Here is a 24879-nt window from a genome sequence, read left to right as displayed (position 1 = left end):
ATTTCTCATCTAACCTGAAAAGCAAAGTGAGCTGCGGCTGAAGCTGCATTCTCTGGACTCCAGGCGGGATGGGCTTCGCGAGGAAGCCGAGGCACATCTGGCGCATTAAATACAGGCTCAAAGAGGAAGTTCCTGCAGCCCCTCTCTTCTTGAAGTTCAACCAGAGTGTTTACTCCAGAGAACAATTGTAAGATCAGAAGAGGCAAAATGAATTCTATTTGATTTCCAAAGCTGTGCTTGAACGTTTCTCCCCAAATCCCCTACCACCCCCATACCGCTGAGTTGAATCTGTTGCCAGGACGGGTATCAGGAAATCTGCTGATCCCAAGGTCAGTGCTCCCTGGGACTCAAGCGCTGGCAAAGCAGGGGAAGTCCGGGCCCCGGGACAGCTGCTGAAATGAGCCCCATGCCCAGAGACAGGGCAGGCCAAGGGCATTTATCCCCAACTGGACTTGAAGGAGATGAGGCCAGCCCACCTCGTCAGCGATTCAGCTCCCCTTCTTACCGTCCTCTGGGATCCAACCGGAGGGAACAAAAGCACCCTTGCCATGCCCTTCACCCTCCTTTGAGAAAACGAAGCCAAACCCCTGTGCACAGGTATTCCAGTACTGGGTTGCCATCTCTGCACTCAACTGCACTTTCCATCAATCTCAGCTGCCCTTCCCCCACTTAAGATTATGGGTATTTCCTTTTTGTATTATTACTTTGCTCTCTCCATAAACCAGCCCATCGTAGATCACGTTAATGGCATAAACTTGGGGAACAGCAAAGAAAATATATGGTGCGTTGCATTTTTGTACTGGGCACCATGGGTCTGAGAAGGTGAGTGTAAATTTGGGGGGTTGGTTGCGGCTAGTGCTAAGTTGTCTTTGGAATTGATGGGGGCTGAGGTGACATGGGGGGAGGGGTGAACTGCAATTTACTTATCCCTTAGCTGCCCCTCCGTGCTGCCCCTACCCAGCTCCCCCCAGCCTTGCGGTAACAACTGAGAGAATTAGAGCCCTCATCTTGTAAACACACTAGGGACTGTAAATCCACAACCCACCACCCCCTCCCGAGGAAGCACCAGCCCTGAAGGCAGCTTTTCCTCTCCCAGCTGGGCAGCATTCTTTGTGTCGTGTTCAATTATTTAAATACGCAATGAAACCTCTGTATAAAGCAGCCACCGACATGCTGGACGTGGTAGATGGAAAGGCATCTTTTTTGCTCTCCTATGTTGATACTCCCCCTGCAATTAGCGGTGCTGTCTTTACTTCTGTGTGCATTTCAGCGGAAACCAAAATATGCACAGGGCTAGACGATGGACCTGGAGCCCGCTGGAACCACTTTCTGAAAGCCAAGACATTTAAAGATCTTCTTGTACCTCAAGCCACCCTTCTCCCCAACCTCAGCCCATTCTCAGGACTGCAGAACATAGCCACGGGCAAAACAGACTCCAAGCGAATCTGGTTCTTATTGTATGCGTTTGTCTCCAAATAATCTTGCTAAATGCAGGTGTTTTCTACCCTCCAAGAGCTGGCCCTTTCAAATGATTGTTCAGAGAAATATCTGCCTTGAAAAGAGAAGGGCAGTATGTTTTTAAGGAATTCTGTAAGGGGGCTAGATCATCATCTAGGGACAAAAGTCAGTAAGATGATGGTGAGGGTGTTTTGCTCACGGTCACTGTGGGAACTGAGACAACTGGTGTGCTTAATTTCTGTCTCATGGACATGGTGGTGATTATATGTGTTGTGCTATGAAACAAGATAGCACGTGGCAAAATATGTGTAAGGTGATGGAGGTGGTGGGACATGCACTGCGTTGAAACCGTGTACCCCTTGCACCGTGTTAATTGTGTTAGCTAGGATAACGGTATCACGCACTACCTATGAGAGCCATACCCACCTGTGTGACTATGCCAGGCCACAATATACCAGTTATTACAATACTCCTCCTGGTAGGTAAATGGCACTTCCAGGAGACCAACGTACCCTGCAAAGACCCCCACCTCCTCCAGCATGCAGTGGTCGATATTTTGAACACCACGCTTTGAGCTAGTTTAGCAGGCGTTGTTTACCCCCATTTTAAAGATGGGCAAACTGAGCCTCAGCAAGGTTATATGAGGATGTGCCCCAGGTCATCTACTGGGTTCCTATTAGAATTGGGGCCATAAAATGCGTGGATTCCAAACCAGCCTCTTCATTTTATGGATGAGGAGACTCAGAGGGTTTGGGGACGTGCCCAAGGCCACGTGGCTGGCTGGTGAAGGTCCTGTCTCAGAGCACGTGGAACCTTCCAGAAGAGGGGACTGCCATTAGATGAGCAGTGAACAGAACTGGGAACTCCCTAGCCATTCCTGTTGTGTTGGGGCACTCGGAGCTGTTGAAATTGTTGGGCACTGAAGCTTCGAAGGGGTGGATAGGCTGGACCGTGAGAATTGATGGGTGTTTATGGAAAAGCACACAGAGGCGGGGGCAGGGGAGACGGATCCTTGGGAAACGAGGTAGGCAAAGGGAGTAGCTGAGGGACCAGGTGCAGCCTGAGTCAAGGCGGAAGGACGAGGGAAGAACAAACGTTTGAGCGCTTTGCTCCCTCTGTGCCAGACGCGTTATACATGGTAGTTCGCGGACTTCCCCCAAATGACCCTGTAGAGGACGAGTTTTTAATCCCCGTTCGTAGTGAAGCCGAGCAATGTTTAGAGTCCTTTCAGGACTCAAACTAGCAGGAGGAAGATGGACTTGCATTTATACGTATGGGATTCCCAGACCACATTCTTTCTAGTTAAGAAAGCGCAAAGGTGAGGACCACGGCCGAAGTGCTGGGAAACAGGGCCTCAGAGTCATGGAGAAACGTGGAAGTCACTCTGAAATTTCCTGCGAGCATCAGACCCAGCGGTGGTTTTGTACCTGGGATCTCAGCATGAGGCTGGGCAGGGTCTGCGGAGATGGGGTGAGAGGAGGGGGCAGCACGGTGGCAATGGTCCCTTTATGCCTTGTTGTCTAGGGGAAAATTGCCATTTTACATTTCAATTAGGAGGAACACCGGGGTCAGTCAGCAGCGCCACCAGAGGAAAATGGGCCCAGCCCAGCCCTGGGCCTCTCCAATTATTATTAATGAACTTAGTCTCCGAGTGGCCAACCTTTTTATATGCAAACTAGGCCATTAAGGGGCCACTGGCAATCAGGACTCACTAGAGAACTCATAACAAGCCTCAGTGAGAATCTTACAGGGGGAAGGAGAGAGGCTTAGCTTCCATCCTGGACCAGAATCGGTCCAGCCCCTAGGCGAGGTTCCAGCTCACCACAGGAGGGTTTCGAAGCCCCCTGGCCCCCAGCTCCTCTCTGGGAAATCCTGGCCCACCATCCCATCCTAAGGTGGTCCTACTGCCAGTAGGAACTTGCCTCTTTCATTAAGAGGAGGAAATATGGCGGGTTGGCGTGGGAGTTCTTCAGCTGCCAGCACATCTGTTGACACTGAACCAATGTTTTTCCTCTCCCTGGCTTGGTTTCTCCTTTGCAAAGTAGAAGGGACCCTTGGGTTGGTTCAGAGGACTCTCAGATTCAGACACCCTCAGCGTACCTTTCTTGAGCTGCCGTATTTTCCTGTGGGACTTGGGGATGCGAGATCCCAGCTCTTCTGCTCTTACTCGCAATGCAACCCTAGACGCAGCTCGTAGCAGGAGGCAAGGTCAGGCTGTGCATGCTTTAGGAGAGGGACAGCTGCCAGGTCTTCGGCGGGAGGGAAGAGCGGGGTCAGGACTGGCCCGGCCCCTCTGGCTCACAGCTCCCCACTTGTCATCCGTCTTCTCTCCTGAGTCCCCAACATCACACATCGCCCTCTCCAGCCCGAGCTTCATCCTTTTCACAAAATCGCTCTTTTCTTCTACGTGTCCCGAGTTCTCATCTTGCCGGAGCAGGGGGATGAGATGCCAGCAGAGGCAAGGGCACGAGATGGAACTATAAGATCCTCGCTCCACGTGGGACCTCATGGTCCCTGGAGACCCACACGATCTAGAGCCTCAAGGCCACAGGCAGGGTTCAGGCCGTGTCCTCTGTCCCCTCCCCCTCCTGCTGGCCTGCCTCCCTGCTGCTCGTCTTTGTTTTATTTATTTTAAACTGCGTCGAAATACACGTATCATAAAATTTACTATCTTAACTAGTTGTATGTGTACAGTTTAGTGGCAATAAGTACATACATTCACGTTGTGGTACAGCCATAACCACCATCCATCTCCAAAACTCTATTCATCTTTCCCAACTGAAACTCTGCACCCGTTAAACCCTAACTCCCCCTTCTCTCGTGCTCCAGAAACCACTCTTCTACCTTCTGTCTCTATGAATGTGACTACCCTGGGTACCTCCTATGAGAGGAGTCCTGTGGTGTTTGTCCTATAGTGACTGGCTCAGCATAATGTTTTCAAGATTCACCCATGACTTAGCGTGTGTTTAAATTCCTTCTTGAGGCTGAATCGTATTCCATTGCATGTAGGTATCACATTTCGCTTATCCATTCATCTGCGAGGGCACCTCCGTCGCTTCCACCTTTTGGCTGTGTGAGTACTGCTGCCCTGAGCATATGGGCATCAAGTGTCTCTTCGAGACCCTGCTTTCAGCTCTTTTTGATGCAAATTCAGAAGTGGAATTGCTGGGTCTGCTGCTCCCCCATGTAGCCATTCAGGATAAAGGCGTGGATAGCCTGGAGGAGAGGAGGGCATTCTTTTAATGGGCCTGGGGTGCTTCCCTAAAGCAAGGCTACAGGGTAATCGGGAAGAACAGAGGTGAGACCGCCCAAATCATGGACTAAGGACTGGTTAGAGCTGAATGGGGCCTTGGATGCCACCCAATTGACAGATGAGGTAGCTGAGTCTCAAAGTGGGGATTGATGCGTGGTGAGCTCAGGGTTCCACAGCTCGTCAGAAGCTCAGCGGCCCTAGAGCTCTTCTCCCTCCAGCTTTCAGTGACCGGGGGGCTCATGTTTGTTTTCAGACCCCGGGGGGGACAGCCGCCGGGTGCCTGATTGCCTGGGGCCCCTCCCATCTGCCCTTCCCCTGGCCTCCTTTCTGCCTTACTTTGCTGGGGAAGAGGGCTGAGGTCAGGGGGGCCCCTGAGAGTCAGCAGTGAGCCCACGGGGCAGCGTCCTCATGAAGGATGTGTGAGCCATGCTTTTGTCCGTCTACCTGCCCAGAAGCCGTCTGTCTGGTGGGCATGCCCCAAACAGTGCCACAGGGGGAGGAATCTGGGGCTGGTGGGACCTGCCTGGCCCGGGGCCTCACTCCTGTCCATGCAGCTCCTGTGAATCCAGCCACACACCAGCTCCCACCTCCCAGCAGGGCAGAGCACCGTGCTCCTTATTTGACCCCATTCTCCCCCCAGCCCTCCCTGAACAGAGCTGATTGCCCCAGCGAAAAGGGGCCCAGTGATTCATTTCCTCCATGCCCGAATGTGTTCAGGGGCCCCCCTTGGCTCGGGGACGAGCAGCTGGAGGGGACGCAGAGTGTACCTGCTCTGAGGGGCATGTTCTTGGGGGCCGGCCATCCCCGGAGCTCAGTCAGAAGCTTCTGGATTTCAGAGGTCTCTGGGGCTCATTTCAGAACATTCCCAAATGCCTTATGGAAGGTCCTCCCACCCCTTCCAGACTCACATTCCAGAGCCTCGGCCCAGGGCTTGTGTCACTGTGTAGCTGCTCGCTTGGGCACCTCTGTCCCAGCTCTTGGCAGCCTGGAACTGAGGCAAAGCGGTCTTCAGCCCAAAGTGGGACAGGACGCCCAGCCAGCGGGGTCAGTCTGCTAGGGGAGGAGGGTGCTGAGAGGGGAGGGACCGCTGGGAGTCTGGACCAGAGGGTCTGGAGCGCATTGCAAAAGAAGCTGATGAGGGCAGGGGACGAGCTCTGTGAGGAGGGGCCTCAAGGTGAGGATGCCGGGACCCGGCTGGCTCAGTCTCACTGCCTCCTCCACGGTGGTCGGGGGTGGGCAGCAGCGCCGAGGGCTGTGCGTGGGGAGTCCTGGGGAGGGTGGAGTCTGAGAACATCTGGGTGATACCAGGGGCTTCCCGCAGCCCGACCTGAGCCTCACTGTCTGTCCCCAGGACTGCCCACAGCTGCTGCGAGTGGACAAGATCCTGGTGCCCGTGGAGGTGATCAAGCCCATCACCCTCAAGGCCAAGAACCTCCCCCAGCCGCAGTCGGGGCAGCGCGGGTACGAGTGCGTCCTCAGCATCCAGGGCAGCGAGCAGAGGGTGCCCGCCCTGCGCTTCAACAGCTCCAGCGTGCAGTGCCAGAACACCTCTGTGAGTGCCCGCCCCGGGTGCCCACCCGCCGGGCGCTCTCCTAGGGTCAGATCAGCTCCGCTCGGCAGGACTGCCCCGAACCCCCACAGAACCGCTCAGCTCCCCCCGGCAACTGCTTCCTCTAACCCTGCTAGCCCGGCCCAGTCCACCAAGTGTCTGCCTGTAGGTGTGGCCCTGTCGTGGTGACCCAACAGGGGCTGCGGTGCAAGGGGCTTTGGGGCCCACCTTGGGGCTGCTGAGCGCTCTTTGTGGGCAGATGTATTTACAGGGCGTGCCCATCCTCCTTCCTGAGAGCCGCTCTGGAAACCCTGGGTCCTGACTTCCTACCTGGGCTGACCTGGGGGCCTCATGTGAGCCCACAAAGGCGCACCTCGGCCTGTACAGCCACACAGAGGCCGTTTCCCAGCACACGAGGCTTCTGAGACAGACCAGCCCCTGCAAAAGGAGCCTTGGAACAGGAAGGCGCCCCCCGGGGCTGTGCTGTGTAGATCGGCACAAACCCTGCCCAGTATTTAGAAATCCAGGTTGGGTCCATGCTGGACCAGCAACGGGTCAGCAGCCCCCTGCGGCCAGCAGCCTTCGCCTGATCCCTGGTCACCACAGTGAGCCCTAACAGTGCGCCCCTGCCTGCCAGCTCCCCCGCCGGCCCCGTGGCCTTCCCAGCCCCGGCTCTGCTCTCCCTCATTCTCTCTTTCTGGGCTATTGCTGTGCACCCAGATGCTCAGAGACTAACAGACTTAAAGACTCGTAACGTTTTCAAGCGATGTGAAACCCACATTCTTCTTCGCTGTGCAGAGGAGAAACTGGAGGCCCAGAGTAGGGGCAGGATTGGATTTGTGGGGCTGAGAGTTACATACCTTGGGGGACCTTCTTTAAGAATGAAATACGTCAATACAAATGAGATACGCAGGCAGGCCTTAGGAAGGGCCATGTGGGTGAGTGCAGGGCCCTGAAGCTGGCCCTGAGTCTCCATTGACGTCCAGGGTAACCCACCCTTGCCCCGAGGGTAAGTGACACGCCCAAGGTCACACAGTTCGTGAGTGGCAGGGTCTCTCGACCTGTGAGAAATCAAGCCCGCCCCACCACCCTTGATTTTTGGTGGCAGAGGGGGTCTCAGAGGAGAGCAGAGAAGGAAAAGAGAGACACAGGAGCATTCTGCATGGGGTGACACAGGGCTGGGTGGACAGGCAGGTCACTTCCAGCCCACTATTTGGGGACAGGCCCTGGGCCAATCACTGTAGCCCTCGGGGGCCTGTTGGCAGAGAACAGGGCAGCTCACAGGCAGCAGTTGGAGGAGGGTTAGAAGCAACTGTGGGTATTCGTGGCCTCCTTTAGACAGAGGCTCCAGGAGATGTCAAGTGCTGCTAATAATAGTGCCCAGTCCCTCCCCTCAGTCACTGGCAATCACGGGAGTCAGTGGGCCGCAGGGGACAGCTGGCCGGCTACAGTGCCAGCCATGAGGCTCTAGGGCTCTAGGCCCATCTTCCACCGACCCGCAGTGGCCCCATGGTTTCTCGTCGTGCCCCAGTTTACTGCGTGCAAAACAAGGACAGGGAGACCGATAGGGGGTAAATTTTCCCCCTTCCCGCTTTACTGGAACACAGCTGGGAATGGGTCTGCTGAGCCTCTGGGGTCCTGGAGATGGACACAGCATACACTGGTGTCTTACGTTGGTGATAGAATGATAGAACTTTGCAGCAAAAAATCTCAGACAAGGGAATGGTTGGAGGGAAGAACGTCCAAATTATACGGAGGTCTTCTCTTTGCTCTAGAAAGTAGGGAAACTGGGGTTCACTCTTTCCCCAGGTGATGAGCAACGTCGTCCAAGAGCTGGGCCACGATGAGCCAGACCTTGACTGAGACGCTTAACCTCCTGGCCCATAGGAGCCTGAAACACTCTTCCCCCAGCTCCGGGCTTTGTGCGGATCAACTGCCCACTGATCATAGAGGGCTATATAAATGCTAAGTGGAGCAGAGGTGGGGAGTGGTGGGGGATGTGAGCCAGTGGTCCAGGGTCCCCAGCAGTCCGCCCCTCCCCCTGCAGGATGCAGGTCAAGGGGGAGAGAGGGCATCTCCAGGAAGGAGCGTGACCTCCCTAGAGGGGGGAGGTCAAGGGGTTGGTGGGCAACACCGGGGTTAATGATTTCTGTAATATTTTAGAACTGAGATCTCAGGAATGAGGAGAAAGAGGAAGCAATGCCCAGCATATTTGATCCTTAAAGCCTTTTTTATTTTTCCTTCAGAAAGAAAATGCGTGCACACACACGCACATCTGAACACATAAGTGTTCTCATGTGCGTCCATCTCCATGTGTACCGAGTGTCTGGCGCAGAAACACTCAATAAGTGCTGCTGTTATTATTCCACATAAACAGAAACACGGGGAGCACAGGCGTATTTTTGCACAGCATCCCCAAGTGCACACACATAGATTCAAATACACGATAATATTTGGGTGCTCATTCTCTGCCGCAGGCACTGTGCCCAGAGCATCGGATGGTTATCTTGAACCCTCCCAACAATCCCGTGAGGTACGCACTACGTGTAATTCCCACTTTACATGTGGGGAGTCTGAGATTCGGATCCTCTGCCCACATTCACACAGCCGGTCACTGCGGAGCCCCTACACGGCAGTACACGTGTGTGCCCGTGTGTGCTCACATGCACACGCACATCTGAATGCATAGATCCTACGGATGTGCACAGACCTCTTCTCACTTCAGCACGCGTGGGAAGACGTTCGTGTACGCATGCAAAGACGTTCATGCACGCAGACGCTCCCATGCATACGTGGGCAGTATGTCTTGCCTTGATCTTGGGGGGATCTCAGGTCCTTCCTGAGAGGGGCCTGAAGGTTCTCTTGATCTTCGACCAACACGCCCCTGGTTGCTGCCTGCTGCTTCCACTTTGGGTCCTGGACAGACCCAGGCCTGAGAGGCAGGAGCCTGGCTTCGATGCCGATTTAGGCACCACCAGCATCCCTCCCAGAGGTCGGAGCAGCCTGACACTGGCCCCTGCCACCTTTCCCCCACTGGGACCTTGGAGGAAGGGGACGGGAAGGATGGGGGCAGTGGAGCTTGGCTAGAGGAGGAAATGGGAAGGGGCGTCTGGAAAGGGTTCTCCCCCCACCCCACCCCCTACACACTTCCCCCTTGGCCGTCCTCTGTCTCCCTGCTGCTAGCAGCTGGCAAGGAGCAGCGATTCTCTAACTTTCACAGCACCAGACTCAGAGTACCTAACTGGAAATGCTCCTGTCTCCAGAGATTCTAGTTTGGCAGGTCTGGGTGGGGCCTTGGAATCTGCATTTAGTAGGCCTCATCCCCAGCCCCACCCCCATGACTCTGATGAAGGTGGTCCATAGACCACCATGAGAGGGGAAGAGGTTTTTTTTTGAGAAAACTCACGACGACTTGGAACGACCCACCCAGACGCGAACAACTTAAATCTCTGGGGAGTTGGCTAGTGGGCTTCGTGGCAAAAAGCTTCTGAGTCTCCAGCTGAGTTATGGGATGATCAAAACAAATTCTCCAGTGTTGTTTCTGCAGGGCTAGGGAGCTTCGCTTATTCTATGGCTCAGCCCGAACCCTGGCCTTGGCCCAGATGTCATCAGTCTCGAGGGAGATTATACGAGAGTGTGGATGGTACAAGGCAAACCACCGCCATTGTGGGACAGGCACCACATGTGGCTCCCTGGCCTGGGCGTCATCACCAGGGAGTTAGTGAGAACTTCTGGCGTGCTAGGTTAGAGCCCGAAGAAGGCTGGACACACACCCTACTTACGTTTCTGTAGGAGGGCAGCGTCACAGCATGCTCATCATGGAGCACGTTCTGTCACTCAGGAATATAGGGCAGGTTCCCAGGTTAAGATGATAACATCTCCTTTAGAAGCCCTACGGATAAGCTACAGAGGCAGAGGCCCTGAGACCCTCCACAGCTGGTGCATTCCCGAGTTTCTGTGCTGCCCTCCCCTCAGTGAAGGAGGGGGCATCAGTGGCCTGACACAACAGCCACGAGCATCCCCACGGCCCAGCCCCACCAAACTTAAACTCTGCGTTAAAAGAGCCCACTGGCTCTGCAAACACAACTTCAGACCAAGTCTCCTGGACTGAACTCTTCCAACAAATCGCCCATCCTCAGCCCCTCCTCTGCAGAAAACCTGTCTCAGCTCTGATCCTCCATCCCACCCCCTGTGGTGGGCAGAATCTAGTGGAATAATGAGAAAATCATCAGGTAGGGATTGGAAAAGCTGCCCAGGGCAGGTTCCAAGCTCCTGCTGCCTGCCCTCCTTCCCCGGGGATAGAGAATGCCTGCTGCAGAAGGCGGACGGGGGCGGGCATACGGGGGGCTGCCTGAGAGGTACCTCCCACTTCCCCCCCTCCCCACCTTAGCACCGCAGCCCCGTGGGATGGACCCAGCTGGGTGGAACATTAGAGGAGAGCCCGGTAGGGAAGCGGGGCCCAGAGGCCTAGAGGCAGCTCCCTGCCGCCCCACCATGGGCAGCTGTGGAGCTGGGGCCCCTGCTCTGTCTTAGAGCCTTTGGAGACCTGACCCAGATTCCCAGGTTTGTGCCGTAGGGTGACCTCAGGATTTCCCGCCTCACCTCTGAGCTCTCACGCAGTCCTCTTCTCTGTTAACCCTCTGTTAACCCTCAGCCACTCATCCCCTGAAGAGTGCAGCTCCTCCATTGCTTCCCCTCTGCAGCCACTCTCCCTGCCTGCAAATCAGGCTTGGCCAGGTCTCTGGTAAAGCACCCACCTCCCCTGAACACGTCCTAGAAATTAAAGCTCCCAAATCGCGTCGAGGACTGGCAGGTTCCCCTGGGCAGCCAGGGCGGGAGCAGGCCCCTCTCTCACTAACTTCCCGGGGAGAGCCCAGCTGGCAGGAACAGGCCTCCGCAGAAGATGGCCAAGCCACTTGCTCAAATCTGCTCTGTGAACCCACATTCCAAATGGGTGTCCCCCCAGGCCTGGCATCTCCCCGCCTTAGCTTCTTGACCCCCTGGTCTGGTCCCCTGAGATGCACGTCCCCACCCTGCCCACCCATGCTTATGTGTGCTTACACACACATGCACGCACAGTCTCGGCCTGCCTTTGACCCCGTGCACTCTTGCGGACACCAGGCCGAACATTGCCCCCCACCCCCACCCCAGAAATCTCTGTGACCCAGCTTTCTCCTTTCCTTCCGGTCCTGGCTGCAGTATTCCTACGAAGGGATGGAGATCAACAACCTGCCGGTGAAGCTGACAGTCGTGTGGAACGGGCACTTCAACATTGATAACCCAGCTCAGAACAAAGGTGCGGAAGGAGGGCCCGGGCAGGCTGGGGAGGGGGGAGCAGCTCCCATCGGTGGGCAGTGCCATTCCGTCCCCCACCCAAGCCAAGCCCGCTCTCCGCGCCTCCCCAGCGCCCTCGCTGCTCTGTGACTGCTCGGCGCAGGGCGACGGCTGCTGGGAGTACAGTGGAGGGAGCAGCGCGGGCTGGAGGGGGCCCCGGAGACTGAGGGAGGCTCCACCGCCCAGCCACGACCCTCTGCTCAGGCTTTCCCTGCATCCGGAGGGCGGAGGGGACAAGGCTGCCTCATGTCCCATCATCCAGGCCAGCACTGCCCTCCTGGTCCGCACTCCCGGGCCCCTCCCAGCCCCCTGCCCCCACCTCCAAGCCCCCCTTGCCCTTTGCCCACAGTTCACCTCTACAAGTGCGGCGCCATGCGTGAGAGCTGCGGGCTGTGCCTCAAGGCGGACCCGGACTTCGAATGCGGCTGGTGCCAGGGCCAGGGCCAGTGTACCCTCCGGCAGCACTGCCCCATCCACGAGAGCCACTGGCTGGAGCTGTCGGGCACCAACAGCAAGTGCACGAACCCCCGCATCACAGAGGTGAGCCGTGGTCCGCTGGGCCCGCTCTGGGCCGCTGAGCCCTGTCCTGCCACGGGCGGGGCCTGGGAGCCATGGCTGGCATGGTGTCAGTCACCCCTGTGTCCACCAGGCGCCCAGCTGGCTGCGGGCATCCTCATTTCCCTGCAAATCCGTAGCAGCTTCAGGCTTGGCTCAGAGGCCCTCCCCTCATCAAGGGAGGTCGAGAGCAGAGAGGGTTCGACTGTCCTATGGAGTCTCCATGTGAGCCGCGTCCGAGAGGACTCACGGTCCTTGACACCCCTTCCTTGTCTCCAAGAGTCCTGGTGGCGAGGCCATGAAGCTCCATCGGCTGCGGCCTCATTAAGCAGTCAGCCTGTGGGTGGAGGCTGCCTGGGGTCAAGGGCGTGGAGCCCAGCCCCGGAGAGGTGGAGCAGGTCAAAGCGGAGAGGCCTCGGGACTCACACGAAGCAGACCGAAGCTGTGAAGTGGCAGGAACGGACCAGGAGCACAGTTCAGGGGCACAGAGGGACGCGGGCCGTGGAACGCGGAGCCGTGAGGGGCGGGGCAGACGGGGGATCACAGAGAACAGCGTTTGAATCCCAGCTCCACTTGCTAATCCCAAGTAATTGTTGGGTCCCCTGCGACTACTTCATCTCCATCTCCAGGCCTCAGCTTGCTCACCCGTGCCCTGGGTCGAAGCGCCCACCTCACGGGGGAGTGACAGGGATTCCATGAGCGAACCCATGCAAGATGGCTGGCTGCGTGCCCAGCCCGTGGGGGTCTCATCACCCTCCGCCTCCTCGTTGATCACTGACACTGTTCAAATCATTTTTAAATCCCGTGTCTAAGCCCATCGCTGCCCTGGTGTCTTCACCTCCACACTCCCGGCACGAAGACCCTCTAAGGTCCCCCGCACCCGGGCTGGAATCCCTTGCTCCGCTCATAAAATAAGGGAAAGACGTGCGTGTCTCAGCTACAGGACGGTGTCTGACACGTCTGCACCTGGGGCCCAGCACTTCGCTCATTGCAGGTGCTCAGTGCCTCTTTGCCATGGTTGCTGCTGATGATAATGCCACGGGGGGACAGAGAAGATGAGATGGAAGCTCAGTCCATCCGTCCGTGGTGAGGGGACGCTGGGCATCCAGCTCTGTGCACTTTCACAAACACCCGTATCTGGTACCCTTACAACGGCGGGCACAATCACAGGCCGAACGTTTGTGTGGTGCTTCAGAGTTTGTGAAATAGCCTCATATCCCTCACTTCATCCGGCCTCACAACAACCTGCTGTGTGGTTTCCTAGGGCTGCTGCAGTGAAGGGCGGTAAACAACAGAAATGTATGGTCTCTCGGTTCTGGAGGCTGGAAGTCGAGATCAAGGTGTCGCAGGGTCGGTTCCTTCTAATGGCTGTGAGGCAAGGGTCCGTTCCGGGCCTCTCTCCTTGGCTTGTAGGTGGCTGTCTTCTTCCTGTGCCTCTTCATATTGACTTCCTGCCATGTGTGTCTCTGCAAATTTCCTCTTTTTATGAGGACATCAGTCCTATTGGATTAGGGCCCACCTGAATGACCCCATTTTGACTTGACTCCCTCTATAAAGACCCTTTCTCCAAAGAAGGTCACAATTCTGAGGTGCTGGGGTTTAGGACTTGAACATACGGATTTAGGGGGACACGGTTCAACCCACGATGCCTGCCAAGGCCAAGGTTATCATCACCCTTTCCCACATGAAAAGACCCATGCTCAGATTTACTCTGACCAAAGCGTAAATCAAGGGCCCCTGAAGGCCGAGTCTCTTGGTTACTGGATTGCCGTCCTCCGCCACCACAAAGGCAAACACTCCCATACATTCCCTCGACCCTCCCTCACAAATGCTGCATGAGCACCGGGGATGTGTAAAATCAGGAAGGAGCTTGACTCTGAGTAAGCAGCTCCCTCCGGCAAAGCAGCCTCTCGGGCGCGGCCCTCTAGGTGTGCCCCCGGCTTTGGCACCTTCACGCTCCACATGCCTGGTTTTCCAGGTGCCGAGAGCTTCATTCAGCCCCGACTTCAGTCTCCTGCATGGGTAGGAATCTCAACAGTGATTCTCAAACTGGGGAAAGATACTTACGTATTTTACCTACAGAATTATCTGGAAAAGTAGAGCAGGTGGATGCCTCTGGCGCCACATCTGAACGAGGGCCCCCCTCCTTTCCTGCCGGCCCCCACCCTCAGAGCCCCGTAGCAAGAAGCCATCCCCCAGGGGGCTGCCTCTCAGGACCGCTAATGGTGTGTCTGGTGAAAACAGTGGGACTGGCTTTCTTCTTGGCCTGAGACCAAAAACATCACAGGGAGGAGATGGCAAATTAAACAAACCTCCCTGCGACGGACGCTATTTACTGGCTCCGTACTGGCAGCAGCCCTCCAGGGATCCTGGAGAACCATGGACTGGGCCAGAGATAAAACTTCGTTTTCAGGACGACAAGCCAGGGCTGAAATATGCAGATGCTGCTGCCAGGTGCCAGTGGCGCTTTGGGGACTAGTTGGGCAGGCATCTGGGAAGGACAGGGGCTCCCGCTGCCCACCCCCCCCCCCCCATCTGTCTATCTCCCTCACACAGAAACAAGCCTGTGTCTCCAAAGAACCTATTTTTTTTCCCACTGCAGTGGGAACGTGCATGTGCAAACCCACACACTCATGAACCCTCACACTCACAGATGTGCACACCTGCGTATGTGAGAAGCAGGAAGTATCTTGAGCTTTGTAGGCGAATAGCCTACAAGGCTCGGCAAAGCTGTCACTCCCTTCGCCACCCTCCCCCCTCCCCCCAGGTTGGAACCGCCCACTTGTGACCCTGGGGGGATGGAGAGAGTCGGAAATATTAAGAGGTAGCCTACCTGGGCTTCTCCTATTGTGATCCCATTGACGTTGGCCGAGATCCAGGTGCTGATGTTCAGAGACACCAGGAACAGGAAATGGGCCCTTCTCTGGTCTGTGAAATGCCAGGAGAGGCTGGCATGGAATGTCTTCTGCCACTAAGGTCACTGCTGTGGGAGGTTATAATTAGATCACGTGAACTTTGAGCCGCCACCTCAAAGCAGGCCCTTGGTGGTTGAATCCTAACATTCCAGTCATGGGTTCTTAGCATCAACAGTGATGTCTTCGGAGGGAAAGCCAGTCGTTTTGGGCAAGTGTATGAGGGTAAAGTCTAAATTAAACCCAGACAAACCAAGCCAAACAATGAAGGCAGAGGGGCAGCGAGGAAGGCTTTTCTAACACCAGGAAGATGCTTGGATCGTTGGGGTTTTCAGTACAATTACAACTCAAGAAATAAAATACGGTGCCATCACTGGAAAGCTCACACAGGGAAAGGAGGCACCACCATCCCTGCTCTCAGGGAATCAGGATCTGAAGAGGTGGGGTGGGGGGGGCGGCAGGGTGGGGAATCCGACACAAACGTTACTGTGAAAAGAGCACAAAGAAGGTGTCCTGAAGTCTCAGTGGAGAGAAACAGAGAGAACATCTGGTGATGGGGAAGTGACTTTCGACAAGGCTCTTGAAAGATGGGTGGATGCCATCGTGTGGAGGGCTGTGTGGGTCGATAGGAGGCTTGTTCATTTTCACTGAGAGTGGAACCAACACGAGCATATGCTGGAAGGCTTTAATCCCGATTTTCTGTGAATTACCCAGTAACACTGCAGATCACGTTCTCTCTCTTCTGTGAAATGCGAGGAGGAACAAGGGGCTTTGAACCCTGCTCCTAAAACCATACACAGGCACAGACTATTCTACCAGAAGCTCCTGCCCGTTGACAGTCCCAGACCTGGGTGCCCTCGTGGACTTGGACTCAACTCAGGGAATGGGATGGAGATAGGAAAGAGCCAGCAGCCTCTCCCTTGCCCCATCAGCAGTGGGGGATCGCGCTGTCTTGGTGTCTGATTACTGTGCTTCCTCCTTCTAGATAATCCCAGTGACAGGCCCCCGGGAAGGGGGCACCAAGGTCACCATCCGAGGGGAGAACCTGGGCCTGGAATTCCGGGACATCGCCTCCCATGTGAAGGTGGCCGGCGTGGAGTGCAGCCCTTTGGTAGATGGCTACATCCCTGCGGAACAGTAAGTGGAGGCCGTCCGAGACATGGGAGGAGCAGGGAAGAGAAGTCCATATAAATAGACGGCTGATGTTGACTTACCTTCCCCGACCAACAATAGATGGTCTTAGAACTTATGGACAGAAAAGGAGAGCGTCCCTCACGTGCTAGGGTGTGGGGGACTCCTGCAACTCCCCAGCCCCCGAACTAGCTAGCTGCCGTATTGGGGGAAGTCTAGAAAGGGGAAGGGGAGATGGCTGGGAGAAAAGGGGAAAGTGATCATTACCTCCTTGAGGTGTGAGGTTGAGTGGGGACAAGACAAAGCCAAAGCAAAATCTGCAGACGTGTGAGTCCAGCTCCTTGCCCTAGCGCCCTGCGCTGTCCCTAACTCCCCACTCCCGTCCTCCCCCAATTACGGAAGAAGCTAATCCTGTGCTCCCCTCTGTGGAGGCTGAGAATGAACCTTCACACCCACTCTCAGGCCTGTGGGGACTTGGATTGTTTTTCTCCAGCAAAGTCTGCTGGTCCACGGAGAGGGCCATTCAACGAGTGACCTTGACCTCTAACCTACATGGCAGGGAAGGTCTGTGAGCCATGTAGCGCCTTGTAAATAAGTAAATACAATTTTCCAGCCCAGCAAACACAAGCATGAAATAAATATTCACCAGCGCAATAGAATCTATATTCTCCACCCTCTTTGCTGCCCCTCCCGGAGTGAAACCTTACCACTTGGCCCCGTGTGCATAAGTTATTGACTCTTTGCAAGGTCTCACTTAGGTAGGTGAGTGCGTTTATGCTTGTGCTGGTTGAGTCTTACCCAGATTTTGTGATTCTGGAACCATCAGTTCTGCCATCCTCAATTCCTCCTTGATTTCCGTCCGGTTCTTCCCAAAACACTGAGAGTAGATAAGATGATTGAAGGCTCCAGGCTTGGTAGGACCCATCCTGGTCCATCATCACTTACTTACCCAAAGACCTTTCTGTGGCTCCTTCAACTTTTTGTCCTTCCTAGAACAAAACCAAAGCGGGCTGCTACGGATATATTGTGATTTGGGGAACTTTAAAACGCCCTGCTCTGGACTTGTATAGCCAGATATAAATATAAAATGTAAAAAATATTATAAAGCCACATGATTAAATATCGTGATACTTAATAAGATAGAACACCAGAAAAAGAATCTGTTAGTATGTGATAAAGATGACATTTCAAATCAGCAAGGAAAGCAAAGCTCATTCAATAAGTGGTACAGTTTCACCCCCTGGTAAAGGTACCATATCAGATTCTTATTTCCCATTATACACCAAGGTAAATTCCAGATGGATTAAAGAGTTAAGGGTAAAAAATGAAAACGTGAAAGGGTTAGAAGAAAATGCAGGTGAGAATTTATTTGATTTCAAGAAAGGGAAGATGTTCCAGGTATAACTGCAAAAGAAAAAATTATAAAGGAAAAGATTAGATTTGAGTACGTGAGACAAAACTTGTGCACCAGAAACCCTGTGTGTGAAGTAAAAATATGAGTGATAAACTGAGAGTATTGTTATGGCCTGTTACAGTATGCTTTTTCTTAACATTTAAAGAGGTTAGATAAAAGATATAGGTAAAAGGCTACTATCACAAAATTAGCAGAGAGCATCATGAATGTGCAATTCACAGGACAGACAAAGAATCAAGTCATATTAAAAAAATGTTTAACATCAGTAGTAACCAATGAAATGGGGAACAATTTTTCAAAGTTAATGCCCACCCAGTGCTGATGAGAGGCATAAGAAATAGCACATTCATACATTCATGTCGGGAGGGTAAATTGGGACGACCTTCCTGGAAGGCAGTTTGGAAATGCAGGTCAAACATCTTTAGCCTGGGAATAATACTTCTAGAACTTTCCCTAAATAAACAGAATGCACAAATATTTATTTGCAAGAATGCTTATTTTGGCCTTATTTGTAACAGTGAAAATGTGGAAGCAATTTGTATATCTAAAAATAGGGAATGAATTAATTTAATAAATTATTGTCTATACATAGGACAGTAAACTACACAACCATTAAATGTGATATGTAGAAGAATCATGACCAGGCATATACTCAAGGTATATAAAGTGAGAACACATCTTACCAAGCAGAACACAGAGTTTATAAATTTTGTAAAAGGAAGGCAAGACTGGAGACACGTACACCAGTATGTTGACAATGGATACTTCTGGGTGATGCAGTTGGGGTGGGAGTGGAGTGTAGGTATGACAAGTGCTTTTATGTACTTTTAAAAACTGAACATGTATTAATTACGTTATCTGAACAGAAAAGCATAGATTTTTGCTAGACTCTCACCCAGAACCCGGAAGCCATAAAGTAAAAGAACGAGCAATTGAACCACACAGATAGTTTTAAACTTTCAAGTGGCAAAAGACTTTATAAACCAAGTTGAAAAACAAGTGATCGACTGAGAGAAAATAATTTCAATATTTATTATGGAGAAAAGTTAATTCTCCTAATTCAGAAGCTCCTACAAAAAGATAATCCATCCGCGAAATAAAGAGAGGGCATCAGACAAGTCACAGGGAAGGCTGTCTAAGATTTAAGCACACACACACACACACACACACAATACATGCAACCTCACCAGTAATCAGGGGAATAAAAATGAAATTGAGATCTCTTTTTTCCTATTATATTAGAAAAATTTTAAAGGACTGATAATATCTAGTGTTGGACAAAGAGTGAAGTAATCTCACTCACTTGCTATTGATGGAAGTAAAAATTGGGACAGACCTTCTGGACCATTATTTCCCACTACTATCAAACATTAAAAGCACAAGGGCTTCCCTGGTGGCGCAGTGGTCGAGAGTCCACCTGCCGATGCAGGGGACACGGGTTCGTGCCCCGGTCCGGGAAGATCCCACATGCCGCGGAGCGGCTGGGCCCGTGAGCCATGGCCGCTGAGGCTGCGCGTCCGGAGCCTGTGCTCCGCAACGAACGGGAGAGGCCACAACAGTGAGAGGCCCGCGTACCGCAAAAAAAAAAAAAAAAAAAAAAAAAAAAGCACAAATAATCCTTCTCAGAAATCTATTTTAATAAATATGCAATGCTTAAGGAGGTGTGTAGGCTGGTTCATTTTGCGGGGTTATTTGCAGTAGGAGAAAAATCAGGGTAAGTTAAATGTGTAACAGTAGGAGGCTGGTTAAATAAATGATGACACAGGCCTCTTATGAAATACCATGAGGCTGTGTGTACTGTGGCCTGAGGGAAAGTCCATGCTGTTTTGTTGAGTAAAAAGGCAGGCGTTAAAAATAATGGGTGGTTAAGTTCCACTTTTATTTTTAAGATCATGTATATGTTTCTTTACATATGCACGTTTGTATATAACTGTACGTGTATATATACACATTTATGTTTATATGCGTGCATAATATCAGACATAAATATATATACACACGTGTGGATATATGGGCAAATCTATATATTTGGGCAAGTTGCCAAACTTTTCCATGCCTCAGTTCTTCATTTATAAAATGGAGATTATATATATTATATATTGGCATAGGTCTAGAGAAAGGTCTGCAAGGATTTATACACCAAGGTTTTGAGAGAGATTAGTGAAGAAAGGCACACTTTATTTTACTGTCACATTTTGATACTGTCTTGCTTTCAAAGGGTATGAACCAATTTTGTTAGTGAAACAATAAAAATTTTTTTAAAGGGGAGAATTTATGACTCTCCCCCACCCTTTCCCCTCCCCCGGCATGAAAACCCCCTCCCCTGCCAGGCGCCCGGCTGGGGCTGGGAGCAGAAAGCACTGCCTGAGGCAGTCCATGCCTTGGGAGCAAAGAGCTCCTAGGCGAGGACCTGCAAACCTTAGGTCCCTGCTCCGAGGTCCCTGTCTGATGGCTGTGTGCCCTTGGGGAAGTCACATTTTACTGAGAGCCTCTAAGGAGACCCCTGTAGGTCACACGTCCTCATTTCCTGAGAACCCCCGAAGGGGGGGAGGAATGCCCCCGAAGGGAAGGAGCCCCCGAAGGGAGGAATCAGGTATCTCTCACCTCCTCCTTCCTTGCCCATCCCTGAGATCTTACTACAGAGAAGGAGGCCTGGGTAGGTGTAGGGCCCAGGGGTCACGGCAGGGAGGCCTGTGACCCTCCTGTGACCCATGGGAGTCTGTCCTCTCCACCCTGCAGGATCGTGTGTGAGATGGGGGAGGCCAAGCCCAGCCAGCACGCCGGCTTCGTGGAGATCTGTGTGGCCGTGTGTCGGCCCGAGTTCATGGCCAGGTCCTCGCAGCTCTATTACTTCATGGTGAGTCCCGGCCACCAATGGCCTGGCCAGGCACAGGCCACAGACCTCTTTACCATGATTGCTGAGCCCTTCTAGACCTCTGTGGGCAAACCCAGGCCAAAGTCGTGGGAGTCCCGTCCTGCAGCGCTTGAGAGCACAGCCTTGGAAGTCGGGACCAGCTGGATTTACATCCTGGCTGGGCTGGGCTGGGCTGCAGCTGGGCTGCAGCTCCAGGGAAGTTGCTTTGGCTCTCAGGCCCCAATGTCCCCTTCTGGCCGAGTGTCAGCGTGACACGGTGGGTGAGAGTGTGGGCTGTGCATGGGGACTCCTGGGATTTGGGCCCTGGCTCTGCCGCTTATTAACTGGGTAGACTTGGGCTACTTGTTTAATTTTCTGTGCCTCAGTGTCTCCATTTGTAAAATGGGGATGATAATACTAAGCATCTATCCCACGGTATTACTGTGAAAATTAGGTAAAATAGATTTATCACCTCTAGTGTCACTGCCTTTACGATTTCTGTGATTGCCACCATGACTACTGTGCCCTGCCCTTTCCCTGTGTGCTAGCACCCCACCACTTCCATCCCATTATCCCCAGTCATCCCACCTTCCTCACTCACCATCGTCCTATCCCTATCTTACTCCCTCTCGCCCCAACACCCTTCCCCACATTTCCCTCCCCACCCCAAGGCCTCTCTGCAGATCTCACCCCTGCCCTCACACTCCCTCCAGCCTGGACCCTCCCTGGCCCCTGAAAAGGGTACCGGACCAGCCCTGGTGAGGGTTTCTGTGAGCAGGGGGACTTGGGAACCTCCCTGCCTTGTGACGACAGGGATGCTGGAGACATGAGCACATCCCCTGCTACATACATCGCATCGTTGCCAAAACTGTTTTACCATCCAGTTAACTTCTCGGGTTAATGCCAGATGTGATGAGATCATTTCCTCATGATTCTGAGCTGCTTTTGGAAGCTGGAAACCTGAAATGATGCATTTTATGACTGGGTATCAAATGCCCGGAAATATGTCATAGAAGCCCATTTTTCTCCTTCCTTCCTTCCTTCCTCCCTCTTCTTTCATCTGCCTTCCTTCTCTTTCTTCTTCCTCCCCTTAACTGACAACCACGTATCACCTTGCACAATACCTCTCCCTAGGTTATTTGATAAATACTTGCTCAATTGGTTGCATTTTATAATATAGTTTGATGGGCCTGGCTTGCAGGTGTGACAGTGATGAGTCAGACCCCATGCAGCCCCTGCCCCAGGAGGCCCACAGTCCAGAAGGACAGAGGAGATGAAGGACTTGCACACCATGTGACTGGGCGGGGGTGGGTGTGGCAGTGAACCGGGGAGGGATGTGCCTCAGATGCCCCTCTCTGCCTGGGTCCTGACCTCTGCAATGCTCCTTCCACTCTTTGAAAGCTAACCAACCTTATAAATATGGCTGTCACTAAACCCACACAGGAGCTCACTTAGAGGAACACACACATGTCATGGATTTAGTGGATGTGTATAGTTTTACCTATGCGTTTAGCATTTGTACTCCCACCTTCTTCGGAAAGGGTTTGAGGGAATTTCCAAGTTAAACCCAATATACCTTAAGACAACTAGTGATGAATGTATATATATTTACATAAATGTGTGTGTGTATATATATATATATATATATATATATATAGTATATCATATAGATATTTATATACACAGACATTGTTATTCCAGCAGAGTTGAGATAACGAGAGGGAGAGAGAGACTGAGGTGGGTAGAGACACAGACAGCGCTCCCCAAGCAGTTGAGAGGTGTGGCGTGGCGTATGAAAATTGGGCGTGAAATCTGGCTCTGAAATTACCTGGCAGCTGTGGTAAAAGGGAGGACACGGCTGCATGGCCAAAGCAAGCACTGGACTTCCTTGGCCAGTCAGTTACCTGGAACAGTTTTTATCCTGTGGTCTCTTGGCGGTGACAAAGCGAACGCTACCAGGAACGGCCGCTACTTCATTAAGCTGACGTTTCCTTTGGGCCTCAGCTGTCTCTGCTGTGTCTCCAGCCAGGCTTCTTACCTTTGTGACTAATTCAAAGGCCACCGCCCCCTGGATGTCCTGCCATCACCTCCCATGGCCCACCCGAGCTGTCAGCTCCCGTAAACAGCGCGTCCCCCTCCCTTGCCCGTTTCTGTCAGTGGCCTGTCACCGGGCCCACCATCTTGGTGGCCTGTGGCTCGGCTTCCCCTAATGCCTGATGTCAATCCCTCTATCACCATGTCCTGGAGTCTTCCTTTTCCCATTCCCTTTGCTACTGCAGTGGCCCCCTTAAATCCCTGCCGTCGGTCTGAACCCGTTCTAGTCCAGCCACACTGGGGGATACCATTTTCATCATGTCAGCCCCCAGCTCAAGAAGAGCCCAGGGTGCCCACTGCCTCTCGACTTGTCCAGGTTCCTTGGTCTGTTCTGCCCTGCCTATCCAATCCTTCCTCAAGCCTTCGAGTGGCCTGACTCCCTTCCCTTTTCTGTCTCCTTCTTCAGCTGCTCCTTCTTCTGTGATACCTGCTCTTGGGCTTAATTCATGTAACACATCTATGTGGTAGACAACCAAAAGCCCCTTCTGCTCTCAGGGAAGGTCTTGCCTGCATGAGTGTTTCTACCCTGGGAGCAGGATGTGGTTGGATGTAAGGTATTAAGGGAAGGTTTCATGGAAGGAGCCAGAAGGAAAGGCAGGATCTGTCTAAGGCAGAATACAGTTTTCCATATGGATCTCGAGTAGCGGGAGGCTGTTCCCGGCATGAGGTGTGACGTGGAGGGGCACCAGAAGATGGGAGCAGAAGGGAGTGGGGAGCGGGGGGTTGACGGGGATGAGGGGAAATCGGAGCAGAAGAGCACGGAAGGTGCGAGTTGTTGCCACAAGGCGAAAATGCATTGGTCCAGTGGGTCCCTGGGACTCAGACTCGTGCTCACTTTTCTATTGGAGGCACTATCCTGGCAATACACACCCGCTTGGGAAGAGCTGCGGGGGGAGAAATGGTGCCACGGACCCCAGTCTCCTCCCAGACCCCAGTTTGCATTAAGGACCTGGTCACTGAGCAACCCCCCCTCACTGCCGATAACAGAGCTCCGAGGGGTTCAGGGTGGGAATGAGGGGCAGAGGTCCCCCGTGAGTCATACCAGGGAGGCAGGAAGGACAGAATGCCCCTCTGTCACACGCCCACCCACAACACCTCCGAGCCTTCACTGCCTTCCCGCCCTGCTGGGCAGCTGGCAGGTGGCACTCTTGGGACCCCCATGGAAGCCCCTGGCGAGCCCCTTTTCAGGGGTCCCTCTCAGGGCCTGGGGATGCTGGAGAGCCCCTCCCAGTGCCGAGGTTTGGGTCTGCCTCAGTTTCCCTCCACAAATCGGGCCAGGCTCTGATGTGTGGGTTTATTCACCCAAAACCCCGACACCAAGGCCCATAGACCGCAGATCAGCACTCTTGGGTTGTTGCCAGTTCTATCCCTGGAGATCTCTGTAGAGGCAACACTTTTCCCCCCTTTGCCTCCATCCAGGGAGGGAGCCAAGGGAAGAGATGGCAAATAACGCCGCATCTGATTTCCCACGCAGACCCGCTGGAAAATAGTTATGAAGTGAACCTTGAACAATTAATAGGTTCTCCCAACGTTAAAACACGTCTCTATATCATCCTCTCCCCACCCCCAGAGTAACTCAGCACCCAGCCAGCCCCGCACAGGAGGGCCGCTGCAAACCCGTCAGGGTTCCTCACTTGTACCCCTTCCAGGACCCTCACCCCCAGGCTGCCAGGGAGCTTGTTCTCCTTTCCACGTTGCCCCTTACCCCTTAAGCAACTCCCTCACTTGCCCTTTCCTCTCCGGGGGTGGGGTCAGCAGGAGCCAGGTCTGAAAGCTCTCCCTTGACAGACAGTGGGGCAGAAGCACCATCTGTGGGAAGTTACAACCAGAAAACAGTCAGGCACCTCTGAGAGGACCGCTTTTTGATTCTTTGAGATCAGAAAGGGTAAGTGACTTGTGCTGAGTCACACAGCACGGTGCAGGCCAAGCTGAGAATGGAAGGCTCTTGCAGCAGTCCCATCCCCCACCCTAGCGCGGGTCTCGGGTTGAGCCAGAGCCAGCATAAGCCGCTCCTCGGCTTGGCTTGGTGGTGTCACGGGGCTTCCAGGTTTGGGATCTGCAGGGACCAGGTGGGCGGGCCCCGCGAGCGCGCCTGCGCTGAGCGGATGCCGGGCGCAGAGGTCCGCCTGTGTTCCCGTGGGTCCCTGCGTGTCCCCACACGTGTGCCCTGTGCGGGGACCGGGGCGCACACGTGCCAGGCCTTGGGGCTGCAGGCTTCGCTGGGGCTTCTCTTCTCCTCCCCTAGTGTTATCCATCGATCGAGGCCTCTCGGAGAGGAGGTTGCCTGCCCGCTCCGAGGAGCTGAGTGGGTTCAACTTTTGGTGC

The 24879-nt window shown here is 53.6% G+C and overlaps 1 protein-coding gene across 5 annotated transcripts in view; it reads left to right on the top strand.

Annotated features, from left to right (window-relative positions):
* PLXNA4 (plexin A4) overlaps positions 1 to 24879 on the top strand; it is a 606963-nt gene that overhangs the window by 527324 nt on the left and 54760 nt on the right. For all 5 annotated transcript variants that reach the window (XM_082846558.1, XM_082846557.1, XM_082846560.1 and 2 more), the window contains 5 exons: positions 6063 to 6263; positions 11460 to 11556; positions 11944 to 12134; positions 16047 to 16198; positions 20346 to 20463. In XM_082846558.1, the coding sequence (XP_082702684.1) occupies positions 6063 to 6263; positions 11460 to 11556; positions 11944 to 12134; positions 16047 to 16198; positions 20346 to 20463 (759 nt within the window). The remainder of the gene's footprint in view (positions 1 to 6062; positions 6264 to 11459; positions 11557 to 11943; positions 12135 to 16046; positions 16199 to 20345; positions 20464 to 24879) is intronic.

The sequence above is a fragment of the Leucopleurus acutus genome (assembly GCF_964270905.1).
Source record: "Leucopleurus acutus genome assembly, chromosome: 9".
NCBI classification, from domain to species: Eukaryota; Metazoa; Chordata; class Mammalia; order Artiodactyla; family Delphinidae; genus Leucopleurus; species Leucopleurus acutus.
Note: the sequence above shows the minus strand (reverse complement) of the source record. Positions and strands in the feature narration are given on the sequence as shown.